The 19,924-nt window shown below is 37.0% G+C and overlaps 1 protein-coding gene and 1 pseudogene across 1 annotated transcript; one reads left to right on the forward strand and one right to left on the reverse strand.

Annotated features, from left to right (window-relative positions):
- The first annotated feature begins 5,510 nt into the window (after positions 1–5,510).
- Positions 5,511–9,181, forward strand: LOC121240744 (chloroplast envelope quinone oxidoreductase homolog). The gene is made up of 4 exons (XM_041138284.1): positions 5,511–5,777; positions 7,003–7,144; positions 7,385–7,476; positions 8,308–9,181. Exons 1-4 carry the CDS (start codon positions 5,712–5,714, stop codon positions 8,995–8,997), a joined length of 990 nt encoding a protein of 329 aa, XP_040994218.1. The 5' UTR covers positions 5,511–5,711; the 3' UTR covers positions 8,998–9,181.
- Positions 9,182–12,077: 2,896 nt separating this feature from the next.
- On the reverse strand, positions 12,078–12,859 carry LOC121241483 (annotated as a pseudogene).
- Positions 12,860–19,924: the final 7,065 nt, after the last annotated feature.

The raw sequence follows: 19,924 nt of genomic DNA on the forward strand, positions 1-19,924 counted from the left end.
TGAATAGTTGCTCCAAATATCAAGCTTGTCTCTAAATATCAAGCTTGTCTTCAAAATATCAAACTTGTCTCCTACAACCCATTTTATTGTCTTTTTGTCTCATGAGGCTTCTCTTATAAAAGGAGATCATTTGTAAACGAAATAGTGTATGAGAAATACGTAGAAGAGGCCATTTGTAGAGATAGAGATAATCTTGTTAGAGTTTTTGTACAAACACTTTGAAATCTACTGTTTCCGCTATAGTGGACATAGGCAAATTGCCGAACTACTTATATATTGTCTCTATCTTGTGTTTGAGTGTATTTCTGGGTGGTTTTGGTACAACACATAGATTATACAACACCACCAACACCAAAAGCAGTACAGTAATTCCAAATAGTGGATGAGAAGTAATTTCCATGATGTCTCTGATCACTTTGAGAACGGAAACTAAGGCTTCGTTTGATTCTTTAACTCCTCTCAATTCATCTCAACTCATCATTACAACTTTTTCAAATTTTAATATAAAATATAATAAATAATTCAACTTTTTCAAATCTCAAAATAATAATAATATTAAAAAATAATATTCTAATAATATTTTATCATCTTAACTCAATTCACTTCAATATCTAAACACAATCTAAATATTGTCTGAACTAATTTCCTGTACGTACAAGAAGTTCGGCTGATTCTTAATATGAGAGAAAAAGGAGGAAAAAAAGGTGGGGCTAGGCAAGCATTATAGTTCATAGATGCCTTACAGTGGTTCCCATGAACGTCATATTAACGTTGAATTTTTGGGCTTGGCTTCTCATACTTCTGCCTCGTTTGTTTTCAGAAAACATCTCATCTCATCTCATCTCATCATTACAACTTTCTCAAATCTCCATACAAAATAAAATAAATAATTTAACTTTTTCAAATTCCAAAACAAAAATAATATTAAAAAATATATTCTAACAATATTTTATTTAACTTTTTAACTTTAATCTCAACTCATCTCATCTCATCTCTGAAAACAAACGAGCTATTAATTTTAGCCAAGCTAGCGGTTCGTTCTGATCATATCTATCTTTAAGCTGGCTTCTGCATGCCTCGTTTTGTTCAAAGCCGGCCAATACAGAAATCTAGGTGCTGTACCTTTGGAAGCTTATAAATTGGCCGGTCATCATGATATATTTGTAAGGGTTTAATTTTGCTGTTTTGAACGAATAAAATTGTACATACGACAGTTTAATTCCCAAGATTCTTCATTTATTTTATAAATTCATCTCAATTTATTATTATAATTTTTTTAAATTTTAATATAAAATATAATAAGAAATTTAACTATTTTAAATTTTAAAATAATTTAATTCAACTCAGTTGAGCATCTAAACGCAACTTTAGACATACAGTATGAGACATTTCTCATAAATAAAGCCCGTTTAATCTGCATATAATTAACATGGAAGTACTTATAATTAAGAAAATTGGTATGAGAATAAAACTCAGGCCTAACTTGTACTCTTGAAATGGAGGAGAGGGCTCGGATAAAATATAAATAATTAAATCTACACAAGATTTTGATCGATTTAAGTTTTTGAGACAAATGATAATTTTACATGATATCAAAATAAACATCATGATCAGTTTGAATCTTGAGTATACTAGTAGTCTATGCGTTTCCGAGGTTGCTTGATTATTCTAGAATGGCCGCATGCAAAAATATTTCCAATGGAGATCAAATGCGTGTCGGACGTTGCTCGATCATTCTAGAATGAATATATAGCCCCGCAATGCAAAAAAATTCCAATGGAGTCTCGGTCACTACGTACTATATATTCCTTTTGGCGTCAAAGTCAATTACGTACGTGGCAAATAAACTGAACGCTTTCATATTTTTAAATTTAGATATACGTCCGAAGAAAGAAGATCAGTAAATGCATGCAGGTAATTAATTATATCACAGAAAAATGGGATAATTAAATCTCGGACTTCCAAACAGATCATTTGTAATCAAACATGATATTTGTCGTTTCTTGCTTGCTTGGAAGTAAAGAAAAGAAGAGTATTTATTCAGTTAATATCGTGAGATTCTATTATTATATATTTACAATGAGAATAGATTTATTTTAATAAAAAAATATTCATTTTCATTGCAAATTAATTAACTAGACATTCAAACATTCAATCCGCGTATAAACTAGCTAGATCAGACAACAACATCGTTTTGACGATTTGCACACGACTTTGAATGTTCTAAAAATGTTCGAGATGATCTGCACATAATATATATTGGTCTTCCTCATGATCAAGTCTCTTCATTAATTCCTTTCTTCGTCTCCAAGTACGCACGTACAAATAATGGTGATTTTCCTTCTGAAATTCATTTTCTTGGCGATAAACGCTTTATCCAACTTTGTTGCTCGATTGTTCTTCACCGCTGTCGCTAACCTTTTGGTGCTATCGATCCAAGCATTGAAAGTGCCGGGAGAAGTCGTCCAGGCTGTCCTAGAACAAGTTGCGGAGGTCACCAAGGGTTGTTTGGAGTATTTCTCAGAGTTTCTGATACAAGTAGTAAAAGCCCTCCTTTCCAGTGTGTTTGATGTTCTTGTAAACGGTGTCTCTGGGTCTGTTACTTTTGCTGGCTCGGCCATTGGAGGCCTTGTGGAGCAAACCAGAAGTTCTTTTGAGGAGTTGTTGAAAGATGTACTGCCACAGGTTATGGAGGGCTTCTCAGAAATGACGTCGACGATGGTATCAGATTTGTGGAACAATTACAAGGATGCTTTAGGATATGTAACCGAGAATGCTTGATTCGTTTTGTAAATATTACTGTAAATTATTGATCAATGATCATTAACAGTATCCATGCATGCATGCATGCATGCATGGTGTTCTTCTTCATGATCCCTTTTTCCCTGTCAAAAGATAGCATTGTTTTTATTCCATTTCAAATGATATATACGTAGAAGCAGAAGAACCTGGACGTGTGGTGAAAACCTTATTAGAATTGTAAGTACTGTTGATCTGTTAGTTACAAATTAGTTAGAGGTAGTTAGTTTGTTAACAGAGGATTTAAGCTCAAGTCTTGTATATAAATACCTCTCATGTCATGTACCAATGAGATACATTGCAATAAAATCTTTCATTATAACTCAATCTTCTCATCTCTCGACAATTCTGATCTCTTCTTTCCCACAATTCCATTTTTGACAAACCTGTCCTGTCATTTCTAGTGAAGCAGTACTCCTTCACTGCCTCGTGATTGTTTACGACAAATGCTCGTTTCATGTCAATTTTGATTATGAAGACCCAGTTATTGAGAGAGAGCCTGGCTCACGTGACTTCCCCCATCTACCATTCGGTAGTCCATAAAACTATATCAAATTAAAACTTGCTTTTGGTAGAAAAAAATACATAATAAATTATCATGAAAAATCGATGGAAAAACGCGTGTCCATCTAGAGAATAGCTCCATGCAAAAATCCCAATAGAGAAATGCGTGTCCAAGATTGCTTGATTAATATTCTAGAATATTTATATATATATATATATAGTCTTCCATGCAAAAATTCCGTGGGGTCTTGGTCACTACTATTCCTATGTTTTTGAGCAAAAAGATTTCATTTCATCAAAATGATCAATCATATATATAGGTCCCTCCTCGATCTAGATTTGCTCATCTTCCACTGTAAGACGTCCAATCTTCCCAAACTGGTGAGCTATGGTACTATTACCGTCACTATGAATGAATTGAATCTTCCAGCAAGGCCAACTTCACCAAACATCTTATATCAGAAATTATTTGGCCATAACTTGTCCAGCTTTCTGCATCATTATTAATGTCCTTGATTATGGTTTGGGCGTCCGGCCCCTTCAAAGATGGCATTTGAAAACCCCATATCCAAGCAAACTTCCATGGCCGCCCTCCACAATTAATGCAGTACATTCATCAATATCTGCATGAGTAATAAATATGTCTTCTATGTGCACAGAGTGAAAGCAGTAATTCACCAGTTTTCTTTAACAAAATTAGCATGCATCAGATTCTCTCCATCTGAAAGATGATCTTATGTCTGTTCGATCCACTTGTTTATGCTCTTTCTTGTGTATTTTCTGTACATCATGATATTCTTCTAGAGCTTCTCTTGCTGCTTGTACCTTCTCTTGAGGGCTTAATTCCAAACTTGTTTTCAAATACCAACAAATTTCTTTTAAGCCATATCATTCTTCCACTCTAATTCATCTTGGTGCAGCCTAGAGATCATTTTCTCCCACAACTGTAGAAATTAAATCAGCTTCGACGACTTTTATAGAGGGCTAATATCAACAGCCAACACATCACTGGCAGCAGGACAAACCCATCAAGGATGATGATGAATAACAGTTTTTCCATATCTTTGACAAATTGAGCAAAAAGGATCATCAATCACTTGGTTGTTAAAAAGATTTTTTCTTGTAGGCATGCAGAATATTATTTCCTGCATGCTTTCCAAAGAAAATTCTTCCCTACGCCTAGAACTTTCAATGCCCATAATGTCTTCCACCCTTCATCTTCCTTATTGCTAGTTGAAGTTTCTCCCTTTAAAGTGGTAGGCAATACTATTCCTATTTGGCATCCAACTCAATTGCGTGGAAAATAAAAGGCCACGCTTTCATACTTTTGCGCCCAAGGTTTTGACAAAAAGAAAGTCATGATGCGCCGGAGGTAATAATTTGAACAAGTCTCATCGAGTTTTATCACAACGGCTGACAGCACATGATCCATCATGTGTGTCCATCATGATTTTTTTTTTTTTTTTTGAATTTTCATTTTATGCATTACATTAATTTACAGAAGCCTATAATAATGTCAAACGTTTCATCCAATTCTTATATTCACGAACTAATTGGTGGAAGAGCTTTGCTATACACAAGTCGTCGTGTTATCACACCACTTTTGTGATTAATCTCTAGTATTCCATTTTTGTTGATGATAAATTCATTGAAACCGACACTGCCAATAAATGTAGACTCACATTAAGCCAAACTACTTAAATCTTAATATTTTAAGTGTGATTATCGTTATTTTCTTTTATTTATTTTCACTACGATACTTCAGATTAGCATTTGATAATCCATTTATCCCAAGATTGAGGTTGGACCATGAGTAAAAACTTTAGAAAAATAATAAACAATTAACATTTTATACAATATTTTACACAACAATATTTTAAATGAGAAGTATTTTTATAAAATAACTTATAAAACTAACATTATTTTATAAAAATATCCTTATTTTATAATGTATTGTAAAATATATTGTCTGAATATCATTACTCAAAACTTTAAAGGTTCGTTTGTTTTCAGAGATGAGTTAAGATTAAAGTTAAAAAGTTAAATAAAATATTGTTAGAATATATTTTTTAATATTATTTTTATTTTAGAATTTGAAAAAGTTGAATTGTTTATTTTATTTTATGTAAAGATTTAAAAAAATTATAATAATAAAATAAAATGAGATGAGATGGGATAAGATATTTTCTTAAAACAAACGGGGGCTAAGTAAATCTGTCATTTTCAAGTAAATTTGAAGGGACTAAAATGGGGAAATTGATGCCTCTGTTCCACCCACTCTCCAAGTTTTGTCGTCCGATTTACATCCTCCCTCTCTCTCTCTCTCTCTCTCGCTCGCTAACTAAATATCTAAGTGTACAGAGACACACAAAGGGACACGAATACCGTCAAAGCTTTCATCCGTGAGTATGGCAGGAAAGCTTATGAAAGCGGTTCAATACTTTAGCTATGGGGGAGGAGCTGCTGGTTTGAAGGTTATTTTCATATTTATATTCGTCTTTGTTTCTCTGTATTACCTGCGGTCTGGATTGAGGAACCATTTCTATCCAATTCTATGTTTTTTTTGTTTTCGTTCCAAATCCCTTTCGCTCATGTGCTACAGTTGGAGCTTGAGATCAAAATATTTTGGCGATGAATTAGGAAGCTTTTGTTTTCTCTTCAACATATTAGTAATTAAGTGAAACTACAGTTCTTGTTTTGAAAGTTTTCATTTGAAACTTACAATTAATTTTGGTTGTCAAGGGTAAAAATAATGATTTCGGAAGTAAAGCAATTGGGTTGTTTAGTTATTGCAGTGATGGAGCTTCTATACCTACTATCTTGTATGTTTAAAACAAAAGGAAATAATATTTTAGCAAGTGTTAGGAACAATAAGAGAAAAGTAAAATAAAAGTGTAATCAAACACACACTACACGAGGTTTACGTAGTTTGGCAGCATGCTTATATTCACGGAGCTGTAGAGGATTTTATTCAAATAATAATCAAAGATACAATGCGGCAGCCTTACAAGAGTTTAATACAATATATAGGAAATCTTAATTACGGGTAGGATAGGATTAAGAGCAGAAAAGGGGTCAAGAAATTTTGCCCAATAATGAGGGGCCTTCGTTCTTTCTTTTGCAAAATTATGTATCTAATCTGTATTGATTTTGTTGGTTTCTGTAAAACGTTAATATAATTATAGAATTCACCACAAATAGTTTTAGGATGTCTCCCAGATAAATCCTCTCTATTTGAGATATGATAAAACTTGATACTTTCTGAATTGTCCACATAAAACTGTTTGAGGTACAGGCTTTCTAGAATTGCAATACTCTTCAAAATCGTTGAAGCGGCTTTGATTTTCGAGATTGTGATGGTTGATACATTGGTGAGTGGGAAAAAAAAAATTCTTTTGGAGAGAAAAACACAGAAAACTGAGTGCCCATGATACAATTGATCTTTCTTGCAGCGTTGTTCATTGTTTCCTTTTCCTCATGCTTTCTAATGTTTCATTTCTCACACTGTTTGCACAGCAAATCTGAATCGCCTATGCGTTTTGGGTTGCTAACATTGTCTAATTTGGGATTTTCTTTTTGCATTTGCTTCTTGCTTTACAAAGTTATAATGTCAAAAGTCATTGACATTACAGTAGAAACTCTGTATGTATCTGCTTAACAAATTATTATAAAGAAACATAATTTTCATTTTTCTTGTAGCATGTTGAGGTTCCAGTTCCCACTCCAGAAAAGGATGAGCTCTTGCTAAAAGTGGAAGCAACTAGTCTAAATGCAGTGGATTGGAAAATTCAGAAAGGCATAATGCGGCCTTTCTTACCTCGCAAGTTCCCTTACATACCTGGTAATTCTTCACTGTTCTTTGCTTCCATTAACAAAACTTTACATGATGCCTTATTTCACCTAAGGAACGAATTTTAATATATATATCTATATATATATATATATTTAATATGACTACATTAACGTGCAAATAGTTCAATGATACTATGGAATTGAGTTTTTTGTGGATGGTTGCATGTTGCAAACTTTTGGGAAGTGTCATTTTTCCCGTTCTTGCTGATCATATTCTTTGTCAGAAAAGGTCTGGATGTGGCAGGAGAGGTCGTAGAGGTGGGAGCAGGGGTCAAAAGTTTCAAAGCTGGGGACAAAGTCGTAGCTACGCTTTCCTTTTCTGTGAGTATTAATCGTTATTCCTTTAATTTTATACTTTCCTACCATTAACTTGGATATTCCTCGTACTCTCTGTTTGTATGATTGGTGATAACGAATAATTTTAAAACGGAGTTTTTTTTCTTCCTCTTCTCCAAATTCTGTGGAAATCAGATGTACTTAATAGATTCCCCCGCCCCCTCCCCTTCCCAGAAGTTTGGATAACTCTAACAGAATCAAGCCCTTTGTTATATTTATAAATTCCTTCCATCCTGTTATTTTGTTTAATGATGGTGAGCATTTCCCACTTGGTTCTACATAACTTTGACATGGTACGTAGGAACAAAACAATAATGATGTGGTGGCATGGCAAATTAAGTGTTGGATATGCCTACTGCTGGAAAAAACAACAATTTTTATCCATTTTATAGATATGGTGCTAATGTGAGATACCCAGGTGTGAGTTATTAAATTAGTGTACCAGAATGAAACTCTGACCACATTTAGAAACAAGTGATCCTTGATTAGTTCACTAGGTAAGAAGCACATTCTGGTGACTCTGGTTTGTAATGTAAGTTGGCCCAGGCATTCCTCGAATATATCCATTTTAGAAACTACTTCTGAGCTTAGGATACATATAGTGCTTATCCAGCACTTTCCAAGCCGCGCTCATCATTGTCCTTATTTTATATTCTATCCTAGTTATAGAGATATGGCGTGGCATGATTTTTTGACAAGGTAGGACAATTGTATGTAGCAACTAAAGATCCATTCCAGCTGTGGTAATACTCAGAACTGAGTTATTTCTAAAACTGTCATCCATTTTTTCTGTTGTTGTGCTATATATCTTGACAGTATGGAGGTGGACTAGCTGAGTTTGCTGTGGCTAAGGAGAGGCTGACAGTTTCTAGGCCACCCGAAGTTTCAGCAGCTGATGGTGCTGGCTTACCTATAGCTGGTATAACAGCTCTCCAGCTTCTAACCCAATCTGCTGGGATCAAGCTTGACAGAAGTGGCCAACAGGTAAACATTCTAGTCACTGCCGCCTCAAGTGGTGTGGGTCACTATGCGGTTCAGTTGGCAAAGCTTGCAAACACACATGTAACTGCCACTTGTGGGGCCCGCAACCTTGACTTTGTCAAGCACTTAGGGGCTGATGAGGTTCTCGACTACAAGACCCCAGATGGGGCAGCTCTGAAGAGCCCATCTGGTCGAAAGTACGATTTTGTGATCCACTGTGCAACAGGCATTCCTTGGTCAACTTTTGATCCCAATCTGAGTCCAAATGGAAAGGTCTTTGATATAACTCCCAGCTCTAGTGGTCTACTGACTTTTGCTCTAAAGAAAGTCACCTTCTCCAAGAAGCAGCTTTTGCCGGTATTTTCAAAACTCAATGCTGAGAGCCTGGATGATCTTGTTAAGTTAGTGAAGGAAGGTAAACTTAAGACTGCAATTGACTCAAGGCATTCCCTGAGCAAGGCTGAAGATGCGTGGGCTAAGTGCGTTGATTGCCATGCTACTGGGAAGATCATTGTGGAGCCTTGAGAGTGGATATAATATCCTGAGAGTTGTTAGATCTTATACGTAGTTGATAGGGTTGTGTATCGATAAATAAAACCATGTATATGTAGTTGAATGGGGTGTTTGGCCTGATATTGTCAAACATAAATGTAATGCAGATTGCCGAGTGTTTGCAGCTGCAATATAGAATACGCTGCATTGATTGAAACATGGTCGTTTGTAATATAAAGCATTCGGAATTCAGAATGCCTCTGTCATCTGTAGGATTTGAAGAAGCCTTTTGTTTAAAACAAGAACCGAGTAGGAAGGGTTGCCAACCGAGTCACACGGTACTTGCACTCAATTCATCCAAGTCATTATTTGTAATTTTATAATTAGATTTCGTTACAGTATTCATAAAGATAGGAGGAAACATGTTCTTAATACAAATATGGATTGTTTGAATCTTTATGAATATTGTACTTATGTAACACCCCATTCCTATAAGCTAAGAGTGTCACGTATTTTTCATAAAATAAATTCGGCAAAGATATCTCATATTTCATAAATAAATTTAGAAATTTATTTTGTAGAAAAAGGTCTAATAAAATGTCTTCCAAAAATATTAAATGAATAAACTGAATAAATTCATGTCATAAAAATAAATTTTATTTTAAAAAGTTTGAAACTAAAATTAACTACTCCTTCTAATCTTGGCATGCCTGCCCGTATTGATCATCTTCACCTGGGTGGTTAAAAACATGAAAACAAACTAAAATGAGTCGAAGACTCAGCAAGAAATCCATCACAACGTAAACATAATAAACATAAAGTTTCATAAAAGTTTTCATGCTGAAAGTTTAAATTCATTACTGTTTATACTGATACTTATGCTATGCATAACTGCTTTAATTGAATCAACTGATTGCTTTGACTGATTTATTTAGTTTAACTGATTTATCTGATTAGTCAATACACTTAACCCTATGTGCGAGATTGTGCACCGACCCCACGTCCCGCGGCTGCGAGAGGAGCCGCTGATAGTATTCTGGCATACTATGGTGGACCACGCTTGAGCCTGTTGCTTGCACACCCACCCTGAAACTGAACTGCATTGGTACCATGCATCTGAATGACCATCTTATTTGCTGATATGATCTTATCTTGCACTTGAATTTAAGATGACTTACATGTTTTATACACATGAGATGCATGCCATAATACATACATAATTATAATTTCTGAATTTGAACATGATGCAGAATGACATGATCGTATGCTATGTTGGATGACATGTTCGCATATGATATGAGTGATTCATAAATAATGGCCGTCAATGAACTGACTTGAATAATACTTATATATAAGTTGAATTGTGATGATCCTAATTTATGATCAAATTACTTACCTTGCTACGCTTCTACTTGAATATCAATTCGTAACTCGACACCTAGACGCAATAATAACTATCCTTAAATCTGCTTGGGAAACAATATTTACTAATATCCTATTAAATTAAATTCACAATCTAAAAGTTAGTCAAATAAATATTTTGTTTAACACCATAATCAATAAATCTTAATATTTAAATTACTTAAATACTAATAACAGATTATAATTTAGTAGAATACTTGAGCTATTTTAAAATAAATCATAAAAATCTCAATTCTTAATTTAAATTTATTTTCCCATGCTTAACATAATTATTTAATCTTATAAGAAATCTAATAATTATAATTTACATATTCTTAATATATTTCTTAATTTTTCTATTTAAAGTATAACATAAAAATCTTGAAAATCTAATTAAATAGTCAATTGGAATATTACTTAACATAATAGGCTCAATAGTATAAAAATATAATTTAATTCCTTTAAATGCTTTCTATAATAATTTAAGTCCAATTTGCTCATATTTATTTAAGTAAAATCTCACCTTTAGAATATTAAGCCCAATAAAATTACTAATACATTTGTTGAAATAATATAAGATCAAGTCTAATTCAAAATACAAGTCCATATAAAGATCATTACAATCTGTAAGAGTTGCAATCTGGCCCATAATAATATTACTACATGAGTCCATCTAAATAAGCCAATCACACGCACACAAGGGGCTAGGGCCCATCAAGAACTAAGGATTTTTCTGGAAAACAAAACACACGGGCCAAAATGTGAGAGAGGGAGAACTTCTGCGATGGACTCACCGAGAGAGGAGCTGACGTGCAGCGGCTCTGGGTGGCTGGCAGGGGTCACGGCGGCGCGACTGGGTGGTCCTCTAGGCAGGGAGGTGCGACGCCGAGAGAGAAAGTGAGAGTTAGAGAGAGAAACTGTTAGACCGAAAACAAGAGAGAGAGAATGGCAGACGAAGGGAAAAAAATTACCGAGAGGGGTTGCAAGGCACGGTGGCTGGCGGGGTGACTGGAAGTGGACGGTGACGTGACTGGGTTCCTAAGCAGGGAGGTGTGACGTCGAGAGAAGGAGAGAGAAGGGTGGCGATGCGACTAGTTTTTTCCGGGATGGAGTGGGTGCAACGAGTTGGCAGCTTGCAGGAGTTCGATACGAGGGCTTAAAAAAAAGGTTTTGTGTTTATTTCAGAGGTTTCGTGGGTTTCTTATAGATGATAGGAATGATATATGGTAGGTTTTCATATATGTGTTGGTCTCCTATTAGAATTAGAATTTACTAAACTAGGGATAAGGATGAATATGAGGTTAGGATTACAAATTTGATAGATAGGGATGATGCTTATGGGTGGGGATAGGAAGAAACAAAATTTAAATTCAAACAAAACTCTAAAATCTGATAAAATCTAGTAATAATTATTAGAAATAATAATAAAACAAAACTCTAGTAAATTCAACAAAACTATAATAGTAATTATTAAAATAAAATAAATATAAAATCTAACAAGAGTATAATAATAATAATAATAATAATAATAATAATAATAATAATAAATATAACTAGAAGATTTACCTATAAACCCTAAATCCAAGACTAGTATGTTACAAGTTATCAGCCACTATTCACTCCTACACTCTACATCTACAGTTTTTTCATAAGGTGTAAAGGTGTTTTTCATAGAGTGTATGAGTATTTTTCATAGAATGTGAGATAGTAAATAGTGGCTGAGAAGCATTTTTCATAAAGTAAACAATCTTTCTCATTTAATTACATCAAGACTAGCAATTCCAGGTCCATTATATTTACTTTAAGGCTCAACAATAATCTTCCCAGTGGCATGGCTGTCAATACTCTTAGCCCAAGCCCCTTCGTCCTTGGCCAAGGGATATTTTGAGTCAATCACTGTCTTGAGCTTCCATTCCTTGACCAGGTTAACAAGATAAAGGAGGTTCTCACCCTTTGGAAACAAGATCAATGGCACCAGTTGCTTCTTGGAGAAAGTAAGTTTCTTCAAGGTAAATGTGATGAGGGAAGTAGGAGTAGGGAGTAATATCAATCACCTTCCTAGTTGGGCTCAAATTAGGTTCAAAAGTAGACCAAGAAATGTCGGTTGCACAATGAATAACTGCATCATATTTTCGATCAGATGGGCTCTTTAGAGCTGCCCCATCTGGGGTCTTGTAGTCAAGAACCTCATCAGCCCCTAATCTCTTGACAAGATCAATTTTGCGGGCACCACAAGTAGCTGTCACATGTGCATTTCCCAACTTAGCCAGTTGAACCGCGTTGTGGCCCACTCCACCTGAAGAAGCAGTTATCAGAATGTTTGCCTTCTTGTCACTTCCATCAACTTGATACTGGCAGATTGAGTGAGAGCCTGGTGAGCTGTCAATCCTGCAACCGGGAGACCGACAACAATGGCTGCTGAAACTCCAGGTGGTCTTGCAACTGTCAAGCTTTCCTTGGTCACAGCAAACTCCGCTAGTCCACCGCCATTCTGTCATTAATGCAAGAACCATTACAGATATTAGACTATTATGACAGTAGATACTAAAAGTTGATACAAGTTATTTCGATAATACATCCTATCAACCTGGTGAGTATCTAACATCCTTATCCATAAAATAGTAATTGGCATGAAATTATGACATTCATGACAACTTGAATGATCATATCATTTTGTATTAGTCACTACTATTCCTATTTTTTTAAGCAATAAGATTTCATTTCAACAATATTTTTCCTTCAATACATTAGTGAGAATAGAAATAGGCCCCTCTGTGATTCAGATTTGCTCATCTTCCATTGTAAGACGTCCAATCTTCCCAAACTGGTGAGTTATGGTATTACCTTCTCTATGAATCTTTTCCAGCAAGGCTAACTTCATCAAACATCTTATATAAGAAATTATTTGGTCATAATTTGTTCAGTTTTCTGCATCATTATATTAATGTCCTTGATTATGGTTTGGGCATCCCCTTCAAATATGGCATTTGAAAACCCCATATTTGTAACGCCCGTCTTTGTGGTGGGTTTTTTTATAAAATATTTTGAGAAAGGACGACGGGAATTACTGTCCGATTTAAAATTTTTTGCTTCTTTCCAGGGTGCAAGACTCTACGTTTATAAAATAAAAATGTGTTTTTACAATAAAAGAGGTTTACTGCGAAAAACATCAATTTTAATAATAAAAAGGCCTCTCTTACATTTAAACCTAGTGCCTAGATTTCCATGCTCCTCCCCATGGGCCGTGTCCGTCCTGATGCATACTTCATTTCCTTCTCTGTGGGGGAGGGGGGGGAGGGACATGCATAAAAACTAAAATGAGTCGAAGACTCGTAAGCATTAGTTACAATATAATGACATAGGTTTTTATTCATGCATTCATCATTCGTACATATTATACGTACATGCATGCGTGCATACTTGCGTTCATTTGAAAACGTCACTGGACGGGATTTTCCTTTCTTTTCGTAAAACGTGTCACCCGTCAGTGCCTTCATTTCTTAAAGTGCGTTCGTGCATTCATGCATACATACATTCTTTCTTTTCACTTTCATAGGCCAGTACACACTGTTACGCCCCTGTGTTAGGGTTAGCGGCCCTATGACCAATGGATTCGACCGTGGCCACGGGTTGGAATCCCATTCTGTTAGGGTGCAGCACTGGGTGCACTACCAGTACTACTGCCTGGCATTGCAATTTGCCCATTTATTGGTACCCTTTCATTCATTCATGTGGCCGTTACGTATCTTCATACATTTCATGCTTTCATTTCATTCATGCCAGCTCTAAAGAGCTGGAGCTTTCATTTAGTTCTTTCTTTCATTTAATATGAGAAAACATTTCTTTTCATGAGAAAACGTCATTTCGTGAGCATGGGCTTGAACGTCCTCTTTCATGACGTCCACGAGCATCACCTCGCGGCCTTCACAAAAGTGTCAGTTCGCACCGTCCATAAAACATAATGCACAGGCTCAAACTTCGCCTTTCGCGGCATCCGTAAACATCACATTGAACATCGGCCTTCGCGGCGTCCACGAGCATCACCTCGCAGTGCTCGCCACAGCGTCGGTCCGTAGGATCAGTGAAGGCGTCGGCTCAAGCTCGTCTTTCGTGCATTTTCATCAGTTCGTTTATTTGAAAATACGTACAATAGATACATCTTATAGTTATCCATTCGCATGCATACAATTAATAACTTTGGGTGCGTAAAAAGGGACTTTCATGGAGGGGCCGTACGTACTTATACGTTTGAAAGCATGACATCTTCTTTCGTAAACATTTTCTTAAAGAGAAGAGCTTTTCGTTTTCGTTTCATAATTTCTAGAAAACTCCAGAAGGGCATGAACGTAATACTTACCTGGACTCCATGCTACTTTCATACCATGCAGTCCATTCATGCGCGTGTCAGCTGGCAACCTACATGCATACATCACCTTAACGTCATTCTCTATCTAATGCATAAGCAACTGAACTAGAAATAGAACTACACTATACTTGAAACACTCTCCTTCTATCCCGTGCACTTATGTGCCATTTTCTATGTTACAACCTTTGGGGACCACTTACGGTCACCACATCTTCCAACTCAACGTCTTTCTTCGAGTGCTCATTCACTAAAGTGAACCCAGATTCACCTTAGGATTAAGACACTAAGACTTCTGTCTCATTCTTCTCATTAACTACGTTCTGACGCATGACTTAGACCAACTAAGTCAAGCATCCCTTCCTTAGACAGCACACTCGTCACTATCTTCATGCATTTTAGCCCATACTAATCCTCATTCCCATCCATACAAGACACACGGTTCTACGCCAACTCTGAGGCTTAAGCACCGTGTAACTATGCTTAGGACAGATTATCCATTATATATGGTGAATCAGTCCGGCACATGTGTCTAACCATATTATACATGTACCTTATCCCTTTATCGCCTAAGATCAACATATAACATGTTGATCACCTGCTCGGAGGGACAAGGGTCATATTCCGATACTAACATTCTCTTAACTCGGCTAGCATGACTCTTCATGCTATCCGTCCCTTCTTACAGTTCATCCCAATACTTAGTGTGACAAGGCTCCATTCACAACTACGTCTTATGTCACATCATATAGCTCAAGACTATTTTCAAGCTACACAGTGACCTTGTCACATCACCTGACATCCCGCTACTTCATTTCTTACATCAACCCATAATTCATCACGAGTACGGTTCCTCACGTACTCTCGTAACATCGTGACATCTCGTCACGTTGCCGTTACGCCATTTCCATACTAACTCTTCACCCATCATAAGCACGATTGTCAATAACTATGTCACTTCGTGACGTTGCCCAATCATGCTTCTGCTGCGCACTCTTACACTTATTCTGCTACTACACCCATACTTCCGGCAGTAAGTCAATTACAGTGACACTTGTCACCTCAGACTACAGGATACGCCATAACTATTTCGGGACATTATTTCACAATTTCCGATACTATTCACCACGTTCTACGCCCATCAACTGCACAACCATCCTTATCTCTACGACACACCACACGGAATGTCCCTGCCTCGTGAAGTACACTCTACGTATACTCTCTTTCCACACGCTACAACCTATCATCAATATGGCATACCCGCCATACGATACATCATTCCACCACATGGAGTACACTCCGCGTATACTCCATACACGTTACGCCACATCACCATTACGGCATACTCGCCGTATGGTACATCGCTCCACCATACGGAGTACATTCTACATGTACTCCCTTCATACACACCACGCCACATCACCATTATGGCATACCCGCCATATGGTGCGTCACTCCATTACATGGAGTACACTCCACGTGTACTCAAATCACACACCACGCCAGACAGAGTACACTCTACCTGTACTATTCCCATTCCACAATACGCCAAGAGAGTATATTCTACATACACTCTCTTTATGTCACACTACGCCACACACAAAGTACACTCAGCGTGTACTGTTCCCACTCCACATACCACGACACCAATACAACGCATAGTCCGCAACCACACTACACCGCATAGTCCACAACACTGCACAGCACAATTTCCAACTACACTCCACACTTCACAGCGCACTACACAGATAAGCCCAACACTTCACTACATAGAATGCCCAACACTTCACAGCACACTACACAATGAGCCCAACACTTCATATACACGGCACATCACATCACCACACTACAAAGATATGCCCAACATTTCACAGCGTACTACACAGCGCATCTCAATACTACACAGTTATTCCTATAATACTAACAGCACAGTCCACAACCTAGTCCACTAATTAACATCTAACATAATTAAAAGGGATAGAGAGTTATACCATCGACGGGATAACCCGTGCGTTGCTCGCTGATCGTCACAGCCAATGACATCGGAGAGGTCGTACGTGGCGGCTAACTCACGTACGTTGACTGTTTGGGCGTTTGGATAGCTAAGCGTGGTCTTGGAAGGGCTCGTGAAGGCCTTGTGATGGTGGCAAGGAGCGTAACACGGCGGATCTAGCCATGTACAGTGGCGGTCAGTCACACACATTGACTGTCCATCACGTACAGTGATTACCCACTACTTAAAGTGGTGGTTTGACCTTAGGGCTCGGCTAAAGGAGGTGTGGTGGAACTCGTGGTGGTGTCGAGGTGGCGCCACGGTGGCTCACGGCGGCAGATCTGGCCACACGATGGAGGAGAAGCCGTGGGAGAGTGAGAGAGAGTGTGTGTGCATGGATGACAGATCGGGGCTGTGGGAGGTTGGGTTGGCTTGGTGGTGGCCTGAGGAGGCTGATGACGGTGGTTACCCACCGTGGGTGGCAGTGCACGGTGTGCAATCCGTGAGTTAGAGAGAGAAGGAGGCCGTGCGATAGAGGAGGGCTACTGGCCATGGGTCACGTGAAGGGGGAAAAGGAAGGGAGAGGGAGGCTCACGGTGGTGCTTGGTGGCCATGGGAGTCGCGTATGGCGGCGCTAGCAGCGTCAGTATCTTGAAGCCGTGCAAAACCCATAAATGGGTTTCGTGCATGTGTGCGACGGAGGGGGAAGGGGGGAACTTCCCGTGGCTTGGGTTCCATGGGAGGGGTTCTCCGGTGAGAGGTGGTGGCGCTGGTAGGTGGCACACGGCGGTGCTAAGGACAGCAAGCCCATTCGGGCTTTGCATTTCCAGCGGAGAGGAAGAGAGAGCGTGAGGGAGAGGGGCTGCCGTTGATGGACTCACCGGAGGGAGAGGAGTGCAACGGTGTCGGTGGTGAGAGCCGTCAACGCATGGCGGTGCCGGGCTGAGTGATGGAAGCTACGGCGTGGAGATGGACTGCATACAGCGTACGCTTGAGGGGCAAGGGAGGAGAGAGAGAGAGGAAAAGTGAGGGGAAAGAGAGAGGGGTCTGGGTATTTAACCCAGTCCTTTCGTCTTGGGGTCCTCAAAACGATCTAACGTTGAGATATTAAAATACTGATTTGAAAATGCGTAAACGTTAACTTAATTAAAAGCACTCAGAGGAATTAAGGTAAATATTATTTTAAACTAACTTTAGTTTATAAAATAATATTTCTTCATCATTAATAAAATGATGAAGTCTTATTTAATATCTTTAAGAGAATAAAACCATTAAATTAATTAAAGCTTTCAACATAATTTAAATCCCTTAATATTTCAAATAACGGGAATAATTTTAATAATTAATATTAAAATGATCTCCGACAATTATAATATTTCGGAGCTCTTCAAAATATTATAATTGTCTCATTTAAAAATAAGTTTAACTCAACGATACTGGAAATATCTCATATAAATATTTCTAGTACATTTAAAATACTGGGCGTGCCTTAGAAGTCACCTAATATCTCGAGAGACACGTCGTCATGGTTCGGCACACATGACGATGCTTGCATTCGCCAGAAAGAATGACAGACTGTTGTATAATTCCGTCATCGAAATTTACTTATATCAGAAAGGAGGAGTCTTACGTAAGAAAGAGAGAAGCTTACGTAAGAAGAAAAGAGCGGGAGTTACAATATCCAAGCAAACTTCCATGGCCCTCCACAATGCAGTACATTCATCAATGAACTCGATGAGTAACATGTCTCCTATGTGCACAAAGTGAAAGCAGTAATTCACCTTTTGTATCTCGAATTATCATTTTTATACCTATATTTTTTGTGGACTTATCAATTGCAGCATTCCAGTTTATTTTAACAAAATTACACTACAAAAAAATACCTTTTTGTATCACCTAAAATCATCACAAAAATTACAAAATGCATCGCGATTATTTTTTATCATAAGGTTCTAGAGCTTCTCTTGCTGCTTTACCTTCTCCTGAGGGCTTCCAAACTTGTTTTCAAATATCAACAAATCTCTTTTAAGCCATGGCATTCTCATTATCACTGTAGTCCATTCTAATTCATCTCTGGTGCAGCTTAGAGATAATTTTCTCCCACAACCGTAGAAAATCATCTTCGACCACTTTTATAGAGGGCTAATATCAACCGCCAACACATCACTGGCAGCCGAACAAACCCATAAATCATGAATAACAATTTTTTCTTCTCTTTGACAAATTGGACAAAAGCATCATTAATCACTTGTTTTTTAAAGAGATTTTTTCTTGTAGGCATGCTGAATATTATTTTCTGCTTTCCAAAGAAAATTCTTCCCTACCCCTAGAACTTTCAATGCCCATAACGTCTTCCATCCTTCATCTTCCTTATTGCTAGTTGAAGTTTATCCTTTTAAAGTGTTTGGCACTACGATTCCTATTTGGCATCCACCTCAATTAATTTTATACTTGTCAAGAGGCTGATAACCTGATGACATATAATTCGATATTTTAAATGAAAAATCTGTATTTAAAACCCCCACCACCCCCTTTATATAAAAAAAAAAATGATACTCTCACCACTGATTCTTACTACAAGATTATTTTATTTTATTTTTTAATTTTTCTTTTTATTTAATGTTTAAGGAAGCATTTTTTAATAATACTATGATTTTTTTAATTTTTTTAAAAAATATTAAAAATATATATATAAAATAATAATAAAAAAAATCAATTATACTCTCAGAGTTCGTTACTTTTAGAGTAATCCGTTCAACTTAACCAATAGGCAAAATGTATATTTTTATTTTTTTTTTATTTTTCTTTTCACATTTTTTAATATATTTAAATATTTAAAAAAAAAAAATAGATCAATACTCTTAAAATTTCTTACTTATTAAGTAAACAAAAGAAAAATTGACCAACCATCAACTAAACGGTCAAAGTAAGCAGGCAAAGAAGCTCTTACTTACTTTTGCGCCGAAGGTTTTGACTAAAAAGAAAGACATGTCCCGAAGGTTTTGGGCGAGTCTGATTGACTTTTATCATAACGGCTGACAGCACATCCATCACGTGTGTCCCAAGTCAAAGGTACGTGTCAAACTCTTAGACCCATGATTTTTTTTTTTTTTGAATTTTCATTTTATGCATTACAATTTATAGAAGCCTATAATAATTAATGTCAAACGTTTCATCTAATTCTTATATTCTCGAATTAATTC

The sequence above is a fragment of the Juglans microcarpa x Juglans regia genome, chromosome 7S, assembly GCF_004785595.1.
Source record: "Juglans microcarpa x Juglans regia isolate MS1-56 chromosome 7S, Jm3101_v1.0, whole genome shotgun sequence".
NCBI classification, from domain to species: Eukaryota; Viridiplantae; Streptophyta; class Magnoliopsida; order Fagales; family Juglandaceae; genus Juglans; species Juglans microcarpa x Juglans regia.

Bases quoted from the DNA above. Each gene is read 5' to 3' on its own strand.
- LOC121240744 (XM_041138284.1), top strand. From the start codon at position 5,712: ATGGCAGGAAAGCTTATGAAAGCGGTTCAATACTTTAGCTATGGGGGA. The intron at 7,145-7,384 runs GTAATTCTTCAC...TTGTCAGAAAAG, and splicing joins CAAGTTCCCTTACATACCTG to GTCTGGATGTGGCAGGAGAG. The intron at 7,477-8,307 runs GTGAGTATTAAT...ATATCTTGACAG, and splicing joins TAGCTACGCTTTCCTTTTCT to TATGGAGGTGGACTAGCTGA.